The following is a 15,182-nucleotide window of genomic DNA, read 5'->3' on the forward strand; positions in this document are numbered from 1 at the left end:
CTGTAATATTTCTCACAATGCCTGGTTACTTCTGCTTTTCATCTATAGTGTCCACTTTGATAGAAGCAATGGTTGTGGCAATAAGATATATAGAGACATCAGAATGCAGATGTAAACAGAAATATTGTTGAGTAAACAACAACAACAACAACAACAAAATACCCCACAACAACAACAACAACAACAACAACCCCAAAACATGACTATCATAGCAAAATCAATGTAAAGGCTGGATGGGAAAAAGCATTAGATATAGTTCATTTCGAGTCATTGAAATGAAATCAACTGAGATCAGAGATTGTCATCAGAATAATAATTTTTGGCTTCCCGATTTAGGAAACTTTATTCAGTCAGTGTATTCAAAAATTGTAGATGGGCCATGTGCATCTTTCTTTACAATTATATAAAAGGAATTTCACGTTTAGATCTGTACACAATTAGACTTAGATGCAGCAGTTTTAACTTCCCAATTTGTATTGCATCATCAGTTGTTCTATTCAAACAACTGTTTAGCTGTTAGTATCTTGGGAAGAACTGAGACTACCTCTGCATGATATCTATTGGATTTGTGCTGTGTGATACGTTTGTCTTCACAGTCATTCACAAGTTGAATCCTTGTCATCTTCCTGTATGTCACTGTTGTTTTGGTAGACCCACTTTGCAAAGAATACGCTCAATTTATTTTCACATTATTTTCCATTCAATAATGTATCAAAATCCTATTTATACCGTGCCAAATTCATGAATGAAAGCAGATTAGAAAAAAAAAAAATCAGTATTTTGATTTCTCTTACTTCCATGTGATCATTAAAAGCAAAATCTTATTTTCGTAATGCTTACCCTGTCTTACAGCCAGGAAGCAGTGTTGTTTGTTTGTTTGTTTGTTTTTTGTTTTGTTTTTTGCATGATGATTGATCATATATGTAATCACTTTATTTATAGTCAACCCACTGCTATTAATTTATATCATCATGTTATTTAAAGTGAGGATATTTAAAGGGGACACATGCAGTCTACCACATCATATTTTGTTCTCACTTCCTGGCTTCAGAAGCAAAAGTGGATCATATATCTTGTTGTTTGCCCTCTTTAGTAGAAATTCAAACAGTCATTTGTGACACTCTGCACTTCTTTGTTGGCCAGGAAAATTTGTTCAAGTGTTTTGGAACATGATACCTTCTGTAACATCAAGCAGGATTCAATTTAACCTCTTGCTACTACTTCACATATTTCTAATGTCAGCATTAGCGCTCTCTAGTCCTTTGGTATAAGTGTGGAGTAGCTGTGATTGGTGTGATTTTTTTTTTCCTCTTCCTAACTGTTCAGTGATTTACCTTGAAAGCTGTTTAATAGTACCCTGGTATTACTAGCACAAATCTATGTTTGCAGTGCCTTCACAAGCCTCATAACAAAACTTTCTGTTTTGAGTATCTCCCTAGTGTAGTACAAGCTCTGAACAGTTTGAAGTAAGTAAGCTTAAACCTTTTTGATGTGTGTGCTCTTGTGGAAAAATGTTGATGTTGTGTTGACAAGTTTGTGTCTTTTGAATTTTTGAATTTTCATGATTGGGAAAAATGCTGTGTTTCTACAGTCATTCTATTTTTACTAATGCATTTATTACCCATCTTTTCTGAAACAGCAAGCATGCATACTAAATATTCTCAACGCGTGTTACGAGGAGAGAGAGGTACACTATGCATGTGATAATGCATATACTGTATGTGTTTGAAATATAACTTACTTCACCTCTTTGTGCATTATTTGCGAGTGTGTATTTTTTATTTGTGAAAGTGATACACTGTTTTGTTGTGGGTTTTTTAATTTGTTTGTTTTCCTTTTTTGAATGGGGAGGGGCAGCAAGTTCCAAGGGTAATTGGAAATATCAGCCGCTCCTTTGATAGTACTTAGAAACTTTAAACCAAAAACACTGTTCTCATGCAATTAAATGTGACTAAATCTATGGGTAGTGTAGATTGTGTTTGTAATGTATGTATACAGGAAGTGGGAAAATCTGTTTTGATCCCTTTGAATTCACCATATATGTTTTAGACTACCAACAGGCAGTACATTGCACACTATGCTACCTACAATACTGTTGAAAAATTACAGGTTCTGTATGGTTTGAATGTCTACAGTACATATATCATACCAGCCTTTCTAGTGCTCAGATCATGTAATGAAATCAATATACATTCAGTATATCAAATCTACAGTGGTATTTAGATTGAGCTGCACTGCATTGAATTTCAGTCAAATATTGTATACAAGAAGTGGATTTTTACAAGAAAAAACCTCAAGAACTGTCCATAGAAGGACAGCTAGCTCTACACAGCTGTGAAAGTTGTATCACATTCGTCTCACAAAGGGGGGTCCAAAAGAGATCTTTATAAAATGCAAAGCAGTTTAGTCTCGGGATTTGAGTATGCTCGGTTAGGTGTGGAAACTTGTGATATACCAAGATCAGCTTGTCCTCACTGGGTTAACTACATGTAACAGAGCAATTGTTGTATCTACTTTCTAGGCTGGGCATTTTGCCACATTGTGTCAGTGTGTTTGTGTCTTGCTGAAGGTATACTAGATCCAATGGCAAAGAGTATAGCTTCATTTGCAAAGCTCAAGTCTTTGATTGGACTTTCTTTGTCATAAAGAGAATTTTTTTTTTTAGAGTGAGGTTCCATTGTTTTTCCTTGTGAATACTGTAGATATTAGCTCTGCTAAGACTAACAAGCAACTTGTAATATTATTAATGCCCTACCTCTGACTATGGTGTACAGAAAACTTGTCAGCAACAACTAAAAAATTGGTTCTGGTGATTTTTCAATTTAGGTGTTGTGTTGTGAGTAATTGATAGCTTTGATGTGCTGGGATTAACCTTCTAACCAGAGCACGCTTCATGTGTTTATATCGATTAGCAGCGCCTTTGATTTTTCCTTGGTGGCTATATTATGTTATTCCCCTGTCAGATGTTGAGTAACTCCTTATAACCAATTTCATGTTTGTTGCAGTGAGTATTGATTAATTTGTATGTTTTCCTTTGTGATTTCCATGCACTCATCTTATATATGCTGTTTCTATACTGTATGTATTCAGTACATCATATTTGAATTGATAAAAAAGCAATACAACCTTATCTTTGCAAATCATAGCTGCCCAACAGAGATTGCCTGTAGACTATACATACAGCATGGATGGCATCTATTCATATTCATATCAGATTTGAGAAATATGGATGACGTTTTCAGTTTCTTATTTTAGATGAGTTCATAATGATGTACATATCCCCCCTGAAATGAGAGGATGTATGTCCATTTTACCTATAAAATGGCAATGACATTTTTTACCAGATGTCTTTGACTACTTTTTGTGAAATTATCAAGTAGGATAAAAACATTGAAGTTACAAAGATTTCTGTTGAATTGATGTAGATTGCACATGCAAGAGCAGTTGTCATTGGTTGATTTTTTTTTCATTTTCAGCAGTGTTTTTTGTCTTTAATTATAGTTTTCTTTTGTGTGGCTTTCTCAAGTGCCTTTTCCAATTTAATTCAGCTGTGTTGTTGATGCTGTACATTCAAAATATTTGAATATCAGCATGGCAAAAATTGAAATCTTGTTTTAGGTGTGAGTAATTCATACGAATCAAGTTTGAACTTCATGCAAGGATTATTTTTACATGAAGAATGATATATGTAGTCTGAATAGATTTGTAAGTGTTTTAAAACAAAAAGTTTTTCTTTGAATGAAATATTATGTGCAAGTAGATTAGGTGCATTGAGCAATGGAAACCTAAAAGCTCAATCCAATGATGGCAGGGGTGTAGTGATGTTTGTTTACGGAAGCATTTAATTTGTAGCATAAATAAGAACCCATGCGCAAAATTGATGTCTACAAAGATATGTAATCTTATAAAATTAATGCATGCATGTTGCATTGTGTGATATGGCAGTGATGGTTTACAGAGAGACTTGTATAAATTGATGCTCTTTTCTTCCTTACTGTGTCTGTCAACAAATTTTTAATGGTTTACCATATTTTTTATTTATTTTGTTATTTTTGTAATTTCTTTCTTTCCAGGCCAAGCAGGTGGCAGGAAAGATCCAACACAAGCAGCCACACCTCTTGGCTGCCATGGACGCCCCGCCCACTCTCCCCACCCAGCCCTGTGACCTGTCGCGGGGACCCCTCCCGCCCCTTCCCCCGTCCAATCACGGTGGCTCCCTCGGCAGTCGGCTCTCGGAGCCTGTGGCTGACCCCGCCCAAAGGTATAATTATGCCCTCGTACTATTGTGTGGAGTGTCATACTGTACACGCCCATTTATTTTTTGCAAATTGGGACTTGTATTAAAGATGTTTTTGTGTGTGGTTGAATTCCCAATTGAGAGCCACGGGGATGGTATGAGAAATGAACATATCCCTTTTCAAAAGAAAATTTGAAAACTCTATAAAATATATTTGCATTTTGAGTAGCAATATCGACTCAAGTTGTTAATTTTGTGAATATCAATCAATGCTTGAATTCACAAACACAAAAACACTGCAAAATATTCTGCATATATACAATAGGATAGCACATGTACCTCCAACCTTCAGTTAAAGTTTTCTTCCAAAAGGTGGGACAAAATGGAAATTTAGCATTATTTTTTTTTTTTTTTTATTGTGATGTACAAAGTGTTGATTTCATGAACGGAATGTCTACAAGTGTTCCTAGCAGAAAAGATTTACTTCCAGAACTTTCATAAGCTTAGATCAAGAAACTATAACCATTTAATTTTTGTATGCAAATGTCACAAAATTTTTGCAAATGTCACAAAATTTGGCATGGTTGAAGAATAATGTCTCCAACAATGTATATATGAAATCTTCTGATAATAAACCTCAAAGTTTGTATAAAAGAAATGAAAACTCACCATATGTCACTTGAGAATATGCCCCCTTTTTGTAGCGACAATAGAAAAAAAAATGTTCAGGATCTGAATAAATTCACTGGAAATCTACAGTGTATTGTTTTCCCTTTCATCCTATGGAAGTTTCCAGTTTCATTATTCTGAGGAAAGGTCTGACTTGCCTACCCCTGAGATATACCAGCTTATGAAAGAAATCTAATTTTCGGGGTTGCAAAAGGGACACGTGAACTTTAGAACTCACGCTTCCAACCCCTGCTTTGGATTTGAGCAGGTGAGCTGGGAGCAAGGGGCTGGTCTGTCGGCAGCGATCATGAGTTTAATCCCCGTCAGGACGGCTTTTGTCGCATGGAAAAAGTGACATGAGCTTCACATTTTGTAGCACATGTCCCGTCCTGATCCCAAGCTAGCAGGTGTGGGTGTGTCGCTGGTTGGGAGCATCCTTGCAGTGTGGGAAAATGTTTGTGCAAACGGCTAGCGAAAGGAAAAACAACAACCCAGATTTGAATGTGTGCATTTAATAGTCAAAGTACTCCCAAAATTCTATGTCTGAAGTGTAATTCCATGTGATGGTGGTTAGGACTCTACAGGGAAATGAATCGAGTAGTTGTTTTCATTTGAATCGCACACTCTACATTGCTTGGTACAGATTCAGGTGTTATGCAGTTCATCTGTTTTACATGGCATTGCTCATTTGGAGTTTTTCAAGCTACTGAGTGTAGCTTGATAACATATTGATGAATGCAGATTGGTCATTTGGAGTTGTTTTCATGTGAACCGCACACTCTAGGTTGCTTGGTACAGATTTGAGATGTTATACAATTTATGTGTTTATAGTCCTCATTTTGAATTTTTCAAGCTAGCTTAATTTCGTATTGATGAAGAACACAGATTGGTCATTTGATGAATTACTAATTTGAGTGTTTATTAAACATTAAAGGTGAACAGCATGTTGTATGCTACAGGGAGTCATGTTGCAAAAAAAAAAAAATGAAAGAAAATAAATATGATTTTAATATTGAGTGGCAAATTCAACCTAATGAACCATAACCACAGTACTGCAATGTAGATAATTTGTCTCATGAATAAAACACTTGATGCTATTTAAAGGTAGGGGATACCTTTTACAGAACTCCCAAAATGCAGCAAAACATTAGATATGAACCTCAGGGGACTTGTTTAGGCCACTGCTTAGAAATTTGGAAGTCAACAGTTATCTACAATTTGAATAATGTACAAAACTCAACTACTCAGTAGTTCGGTGTGTCAGCCACACTTAAGCCTTTTTGTTGCAAGTCTTCTATATTTTTTTTATCTATAAACACAAATCTAAAAGTATAAGAGCTGATGTAATAACATATAGAGTGTGTGGCAAGAATGTATATAGAAATGTTTGTAAGTTTTGATGAACTTTATTCACAAAAAATACATGATGGACACACATGCAGTGCATGGGTCTGCAAAGGTAGCCTAGTAATGTACTGGAATTTACGGTGAGCCCCGAAAAAAATTCAATTCAAAATCTAACGGTCAATAAAAATGTACTAAATGTTACCTTCCACATCCAGTACTTTATGGGAGTTTCTAAAATGATACTCTCTTCAACATACCACTGTGTTTACACAACTCTACATTTAAGGCATGCAAATGGGATTCCCTACCTTTAAACTACATCCACCCTACCAACCCATTCTCTGTTGACTTGTTGATATGTTGACTTGATTTTAGATTTCTATCCCTTTGGGCCATTGTACATTGTTTTTGTATCTCAGAGACAGCTGGGTGATCGTTGATCCCGACAGCGAGATGGACCCTGAGGGGCCCTCGGCTCCCCCTCTCTCTCCAAAAGATGCATATGGCAGCCAGGAGCCAGTGAGTAGCGTTAATCTGTGTAAAAGTGGAAATTTTTGCAGTGTGGAAATTTTCACGAATATTTTTGCACATCATATGTTCCACTAATAAATGTCTTGATTCCGCGGATTTAAAAACATGCGAAATTCATCTTACCTAGACGAGTGCAAAAAAATTACTTGTACGAAAATAACCACTTACAGTAACCCTTCAATGCCCAGAGGCAATAATAGGTCTATTCGCGCTTATGGCAAATTATTGTGATACTGTAATGCAAGAAACATTCGCAGCATGAAATTTTCACAAAATTGAGTTGACTGCCTCGCGGCAAGAAATTTTCTGGAATTGCCTCTGGCATTCAGTGCATATAGTGTAGACAAGAACTTTGTGTTCATTGTAATTTCACAAATCTTGGTTCTCACTAAATTCACAAAATATTCAAATGGATTGAGCGAATGTGGCAATATTAGTAGAACACGTCAGGAAAGTTCAAGGAAAATTGGATAATCCTTTCAAAAGTTACGAAATTTTAATTAAAGCTTTTGTGCCACCATCGCCTTGATGAGAGTAGTGGTACAGCTCATGATGTCACTGCAACCTGAGGACAACAATATGGAGAAAAAATAAAGAGAATTCAACGACATTTAAGTTTTTAATAAAAAGGACACATTCCTTTCACTTGTTCCTGACATATGTTATGGGTATTTAATATTTCACCCTGCTTTCTAAAAGAGGTACATCCATTGCTCTTTTATTATGGTAGAAAAATGATAATATTGTTGAATTCTCTTTGTATTATCTTTGTTGCCTGTGCATGTTGTTACAACATCTTGTTGTCCTGTCATCCAGCAATAGCAGACAATGAAATCTGTGATCACGTTTTTTCCTTATTATGTAAACCTTCCTTGGTCTCAACATGTACCTTTGTACCCATATGGTGTACATGTGACCTAATAGTGGACTGTGGACTTCATAGTCAGTGGTGACATGTCACCCTGTATTTCCTATTGCAAGCAAAAGTTTTGCTATTAAACTGTGCAGAAAGGCCCTTGGAGTTCAAGAAATTTATCTGTCAATATCATCATAAAGATGATTTATTCTGTGTGTGATTTGACATGATTTAATTCAAAACTAAGTCAGAAGAAGTGTCTACATTGCAAGAAAGTCTGGAACAAAACATACAGGCAGGCTGAACTGTGTAGAACATTCACTTGCCAGTTTGACTGGTGTTACTCAGTTTACTGCTAGAACACCATGTCTCACACGTTCCACACACAACACACAATTCAATACACCATAAACACACATTTATACAGCATGCCAAGCACATGCTCATAGTACACTACGTGCGCAGCACATAGACCTAATGCTGGCAGAATCACACAGCTGTCTGAAGAGCAGATACCTCCATTTTTATGGCAATTGCTTCTGTTCAGAGAATTTTTTTTTTCGTCACATCTATTAAGATGAGGTTCAGGGGGAGGGACTGTAGGGTTCAAACTGTAGGATTTGGAAATTTGATGAAGTTTTGGGCAGGGGAAATGAGCAATGCAGAAATAGGAAATAGATCTAATAGCACTGCTGGAACCAAGTTTGCAGTACACTGCATGCGTGAGATAGGATGTGATAGCAAATACCCCTTGCTGGGCTCACAAAACACAGAAAACTTGATCAAAACTTCAATATTGATTATCACATACGATGTGTATCAGGGCAATGTCAAATTCTCAGTAATTGAAACTCATAGAATTTCTTTTTTCAAAGATTATCTGGTGGTAGGGCCTACAACCCAAAACATAATCCTCTTTCCCCCTAAAGTATCATGGAGATCTTATGCAGGAAATTGGCAATGGCTTGGACACTACAAAAGCAAAAACATGAACCTTGTATATTTTGCCCTCATAATATTTCAAACTTAAAACACTTTAAGACAATTTTGTTAGTGGTTGAACCTGCAAATGAAAATTATAGTGCAAGAGCGAGAAATAACTCTTGCACCTTCCCTTAAAGGGACTGTACAATACTGGTTGAGGTGGGGATTCAGGTTTATAACATTAATAAGTGAGATAAGGAGAAACCTCTTATGAAATATGAAAGAGCATGTAATTTTCAAATGGCTGAGATATCAAAAAAAGTGATAATAATGAAAGGCGACAGGCCACGCCTTTTATTAGGATCTCTTTGTTTCACATTGTTTTTTGGATATCTCAGCCATTTCAAAACCGATTTTCATCAAATAAATTTCTGATACCCCTTAGAATTGCATGCTCTTTGACATCTCATAGAGTGGTTTCTGAATATCTCACAAAACATTAAAAGCTAAATCCTCACCTCAACCAGGTACACACCCTTTAAAGCAAAGATTAGATAATGACTTTCCACCTTGGAAGCAAGAAAACACTGTATTCTTGTTAAAACCAGTTGAGGACGAGCCATATTATGCCTTTCCCGTAGACCCTGCCCGTATATATTTGAGACCATTCTTCAACGGGTTAAAGTAAACAATATTTTGGCATGTTGTTTACTTCCTGAAAATCAATGTACTCTCCAAATTTGCAATAATAGTTCTGAGCCAGTATGACATAGAGTATGTGTACATTACGGAAAAATTGCCCATATTAAAGTGGGAGAGACTTTCATATACAATGTAACTGGATATTGTGTGAAGAGAAATGATTTTACAGTTTTGCATCAAGGAGTACTGGTTTAGATGGTACTTGTGTTATGAGGAGAGTACATCCTTATGAGTAACACAGGAGCACACTTGAGTATTAATAGTGTTTTTAATGTGACAGGATTGTATTTCAAATTGTTCTTGAGGTAAAACTACTTTAGTACAAGACTTCACTTTCTTCTAATGACAAATTATGTCCTATTTTGACATAAGATATCTTTGCGGATCTATTTTAGGTTTGTGTGCACAGCAAATATTTCCTTGCATGCTTTCAACTGTCATGCATGCAGCAGTTTCTTGACCATAGTTTTCTTCAGTACTGACAACACTAAGTTGCGTTTCATCCTGCAGGTTGCCAAACACACCCAGAAGAGCCGACCACTGCCACCGGCCCCTTACTATGAGGTGGACTTTTACAATGAGTGGAGCTTGACAGGTGCAACCAGTCGAAACTCTGGACTCTCAGTGGTCTCGGAAACGGACAGTAACTCATCTTGCCAAATCCTGCTCCAGGATGAGCATCCGCCCCCTGCTCTGCTGGCTGGAGTAGCACCCTCTGTAGGTGGGGCACTTCCGGCGGGACATGGGCAGATACTGCTGCAGGACTCCAGTGTGCCGCCGCCGTTTGTGTACGGCAAGTCAGCCAGTGAGAACTCGTTTGACGACATGAACGTTGACGACGTGTACGCATTTGAAAATTACAAGATGGACTTCTCGGGACGGGAGAGTGTGATCAGCGCGGGGAGCTTTGACGAGGAAGCGAATTTCAGATACCAGTTGAAGTGTGCAGAACAGTTCATCAACGCCGTGTACGATGTCGACTCCACTGAGGAGGATTTTGCGCGACCGAAGATGAGCTTCAGGGACGATCGCAAACGCAAGGAGCTCAGTAAACTAGTGCAGGAGAACGGTCATCGGCATGATGACGGAGACAGTGCTCTAGGCGAGGAGGAGTTGGATAGGAGAGAGAATATAAGCCAAGTGAGTGATGACAGCGTGCCCATCATCTCCAACGGACATACATTCAGGAGCGAGGGTGATAGTATTGATGATGGGAGGGAAAGGTGTCGGGCAGACTACGCAGTGCCCCGAACTCCAGCGAAAGCCGTCCAGCCTGCCGACATTCCGGTCAGTGTACCCCCGAGGCCAACCCAGCCCCCTTCCCAGGAGGAAGGGCCCAGCGAGCGGAAGAGGCCCATGCCAGCGCCGCGGCGACTCTCGCCCGAAATCGTCGTAACCCCGCCGGCCATGCGGGTGGAGCCCTTGCAGAGCGAGGGCCGGCCACAGCCTGCACCCCGAGTACCCCGCCGTCCCAGTGCAGACGCCAACGTCATACTGAATGGGGCATCGGCCATCATGGCCGTTGCTCCCATATCGCAGTCCAGTAGTGCAAGCAGTCAGTCGAACAATGACCAGAGGTCAAATGTCAATGACCCAATTCCGTCCTCAAATGCTGCCCTGGCGTCCAGCCAGTGGCTGCCCCAATCTGAACAGTCTACCATGGCTATCGGACAGGGCAGCTCCCAGAGTTCCAAGGGTGCCACTCCATTGAGACAAGTGGATTTGAACCTGGCCCATTCCAGCCAAAGGTCAATGGTCAATGACATGAGAGCCAATTCCATTATGGACACTACCTACTCGGGGACACAGGGTTCACCAGACAAAAGGTCACTTAGGTCGCCAGGTCATGTAGGTCACAAAGTGGAGGTGGAGATTGGACAGTTTAGATGTAAGAAGGTGCCTCAACTTGGAGCCCCGCCCCCTCTCCCTCCAAGGTAATCAAAGCAGACAAAAGTCTCTGAAATGCTCAAATATCATGTAGATGTTGTATTTATACGTGAAATAAATTGTGATGAAGGAATACTTTTTTAAAGGGGCCCGAGCCAGAAAGAAACCAATTTTAGTGATGCCAAAAATGGAGGTAGCCATTGTGAACACATGTGACCATCCATATGATAATATGATAAATTCACAGACATAACTGAGAAGTTGGAAAATGAGGTGATTCATCTGAAAAGATGAAAATTTGACTGTCGTTAGAAAATTTTAAGTTTGATATCTTAACTTCCTCTTGTTCAGATATCTATTTTTCAGATATCTATTCTTGTTTGGTGTAAATTTTAAAAATGTTATGAAGCATGTTACCTGTTTTATTGAGATGCCTATGTCCTACATGCTTGACCTTAACTAAGCATCAAAGCCTGTTAGCTAGGAAAATTGTGTTTCATTTGGTGGCAGGCTTTGGTGCCATTCTATAAAGATAGGTATTTTTACATCATGGTGGACAAGTTATGTATCATTTTACAGCTCTGGGGGGCATTTTATGAAGCATTTTGTCTGACAAACTCGTCAGACAAATTTGCTCTCAGCCAATCAGATGCAAGGATTTCAGTAGCTTATAACAGTTTGTCAGAAAATATTGGACCAAAATGCTTCATGAAATGCCCCCCTGGAGTGTTGAGGCTTTCAAAAAAACCATGATCAGAAGATCACTGTAAAAGTGGATATTTTCGCGTGACTATTTTTTTGCGCTCGGCGGGCTGAGAAGAGTTTCGCATGTTTTTAATTCCGCAGAATCAAGACATTGACTACTGGAACATATGGCAAGCAAAAATATTTGCGTGCTTTTATTTTCGCGCTAGTTTCGGGTTGCGCGAAATGCGTGAAAATTTCAACACTGCGAAAAATTTCCACTTTTACAGTATCAGGCCTTTGCAGTCATGAGTCAAACATAATGTAGTTGCAAGTCAGGCTTGGGTTCTCAAACTACGTGTATGCCATCCTTGGTAAATTCACATATGATAAATACACATATGGTAATCAAGTTGTGTTGTATGAAATGTCTCTTTGATGTAGCCAGTTGGTATTGTATTGGTGCTTGCTGGTTTATATATTGTTTGCTTGCTACCCCCTTCCCCTTATTTTTGGATGGCTATTATCTATCAACTCTTGACTGTATATTTCCCTATGATAACATTTTATTATTCTCAGGTCCACATCACTGAGTGACCCCCAGGATCTGGAAGGGGGTCAGGGTGTGGCCCCAGGGAGGGGCCCCCTGGCTCCATGGTTCAAGGCAGGGATACCAAAGTAAGCTACAATGAAAATAATTCAATTCAATTCAATTCAATACAATTAATTTATTTCCATTTCAAATAAAAAAACAAACAAACTATTAAACATCCAGTAGTACAAGTAAACATACAAACAATCACACATAAAAAAAAAAAAACAACAAACAGCAAGATTACAGGCATAAATTGTTACAGATCACAACAGCAAAGAAGTAAAAATGGAAAATGGTATACACATAAAAAACCAACAAGGCATATAACAGCAAGATAATCTTTGTAATCAAATGTTCAGTGATGAAAAATGGGTGCATCTTTTACCAATAGCTGTAGAAATTCAAAATTTGTGTTGTTTTTTTCATCGTCAGACTGCAAGACAAATAAATCGTACATTTTTTTTGGTTTTGTTTACACTTGCCATTCAGCCACATTATAGAAGATATAAGATAAAGAAGATGTAATCATTGTATATAAGCCAACTGAATTCCTAATGTCTCTTTTCTTTCACCCCATCTTTTACCAATAGCTATAGAAATTCAAAATTTGTGTTGTTTTTTTCATCGTCAGACTGCAAGACAAATAAATCGTTCATTTTTTTTGGTTTTGTTTACACTTGCCATTCAGCCACATTATAGAAGATATAAGATAAAGAAGATGTAATCATTGTATATAAGCCAACTGAATTCCTAATGTCTCTTTTCTTTCACCCCTCCTCATATCAGGGAGATAGCGTTTGAGATTCTCCACCAGCAGGAGAAAGGGGCGTTCATCGTTAGGGAGAGCAAGAGCCATCCTGGTAGCTACGCCCTCTCCATGAAGGTGGACACGTCCTTCAATGACTCCAGCCTGGCAAACTACCTGGTGGTCCGTACCAAGAACGGGGCCTACACCATCAAGGTGAGGAGACAACTCCCACTCATCTCCAGTGGGGGAAGGAGTGGGGGGATGAGCTCCACTCATTACGGGGTTCTTGTTCCATACAGTAAGACAATATACACCTATCTGACTTGGCAGCATGATCTGCCATTATTGCAGTGTCCCACACATGTATGCATAATGGTGAATGCATGATAGATATTGTGGCGGGCTCACAGGACACCGCAGTCATGTGGTGCACAAATTGATCCTCGGTTTGGTCTATTGGTATATGTTTCCTAGAAGTTGGTGTTGTCGGGGGTGTATGGGAGAATGAGTGTGCAAAATTCTGTATGTTGAATCATTCAAACTTGGCAGATGCCCCTCAAAAGGCATTTTTTTTTTTTTTTTTAACAAAGATGCAAGAAGGTTGTGCTTTTTTGCAATGACCTGAATTACACATGGAGCATGCTTCAGAAACATCCATAGAAATCTTCAGACTGTGTATTTGTCAGTTCTCAGATAAATGAGTGAATACATTTCAGACAGAACAGAGGAAGGAGGTGGAGTAAACAATTATGAGTGTATTGTTTTGTGTTTGTGTTTTTTTTTTTGTGGATAGAGTATAACAAGCCCAAATTAGCTGGAGTGATTTTTATCAGCTATGTGCGGTGTTTTTTATCCTTTTCTTTATGTTTAACTCTACAGGGATTTGGTAGGGACTTCCCAGACCTGCCACGCCTTGTGTACTACTACACCCTAAACCAGGACCAGCTGCCGTGCAAGTTGGTCTTCTCCGGTACCAACCCCCTCTTCCAACAGGGTGCCAGGGAGGACTCCGAGTCTGACGAGGATGAGGACCCCGACTACCGACGTGTCACTGACTACAAGGTCATGCTAGAGGGCGCTTCGTAGGGATGATTCAGAACGAAAGCGCACAAAGTTCCATAAACTCCATGCCTGGTGTCCAGTGCGGTATTACTATTAAATAGTTGCACGTAGAAGTATCCGTCTTTTCAGCCAAGATGACGATGATGCATGGACTGTAACTGTTGTGTCACCAGCTATGAGGGCGCTTCATAGGAATGATTAAGATATCCTTTAAACAGCGAGCCTGATGGTGAGTGGCTGGGTATTCGACAAAGCAAATCCCTCTTGAGACTCTTCAAAAGACGCCAGACACGTCCGATTCCTATCACAGACTACGAGGGCGCTTTCTTTGACTGTCAGCATGGCGAATACTACAGACATCCTACAGAAGAACATTTTAACTCTTTGCGGGAAATTTTTTTGTCCAATACTGGCGAAGTTGACATAGCGTGTCCTTATGTCCAGTTTACGATCAGTGTACATGGCCAGAGGCAGTGGTATTTACAGGGCTGTTTTAAGATGATGCATTTTTAACAACAATGTGACTGTCGGCAAATATCATCAGTGGAACGCATGGACTGAAATCATCTGTGATCTGTCACACAAACAAGAAAATTTGATACTTTCTAAGATTACTCTGGTGATTTACTACTGCAAATTTTGTTTTCCAGCTTGTATTAAACCTCTGAAAGAGTGGAAACTAGACTCAACTCAGATAATATCAGGTCGTGGCCTTTATTTCCTAGAGTTACCTCCCTTTCACAGCTCATCAGTGACTTAAAATCTCTTCTTCTCAAATACTTTGAGGTGTCTTGGTACAGTGTCAGCCTTTGTGTACAACTCTTTTGGTAAAACTGATAACCAGCTGTTTGCATACACACTGTAATCTAAAGCACTCATTCCTGCACAACAACCACAGCTTATGATCATGACAATGTATTGATTGTATTGATTTTGACTA

The 15,182-nt window shown here is 38.9% G+C and overlaps 1 protein-coding gene across 1 annotated transcript in view; it reads left to right on the forward strand.

Moving 5' to 3' along the window:
• Positions 1–14,826, forward strand: part of LOC140238815 (uncharacterized) — a 123,528-nt gene extending 108,702 nt beyond the window's left edge. Inside the window, exons 7-13 of the mRNA XM_072318715.1 lie at positions 1,440–1,466; positions 4,074–4,261; positions 6,673–6,772; positions 9,777–11,200; positions 12,417–12,515; positions 13,219–13,393; positions 14,060–14,826. Of these exons, the coding sequence (XP_072174816.1) occupies positions 1,440–1,466; positions 4,074–4,261; positions 6,673–6,772; positions 9,777–11,200; positions 12,417–12,515; positions 13,219–13,393; positions 14,060–14,266 (2,220 nt within the window). The 3' untranslated portion in view covers positions 14,267–14,826. The remainder of the gene's footprint in view (positions 1–1,439; positions 1,467–4,073; positions 4,262–6,672; positions 6,773–9,776; positions 11,201–12,416; positions 12,516–13,218; positions 13,394–14,059) is intronic.
• Positions 14,827–15,182: the final 356 nt, after the last annotated feature.

The sequence above is a fragment of the Diadema setosum genome, chromosome 15 (genome assembly GCF_964275005.1).
Source record: "Diadema setosum chromosome 15, eeDiaSeto1, whole genome shotgun sequence".
NCBI classification, from domain to species: domain Eukaryota; kingdom Metazoa; phylum Echinodermata; class Echinoidea; order Diadematoida; family Diadematidae; genus Diadema; species Diadema setosum.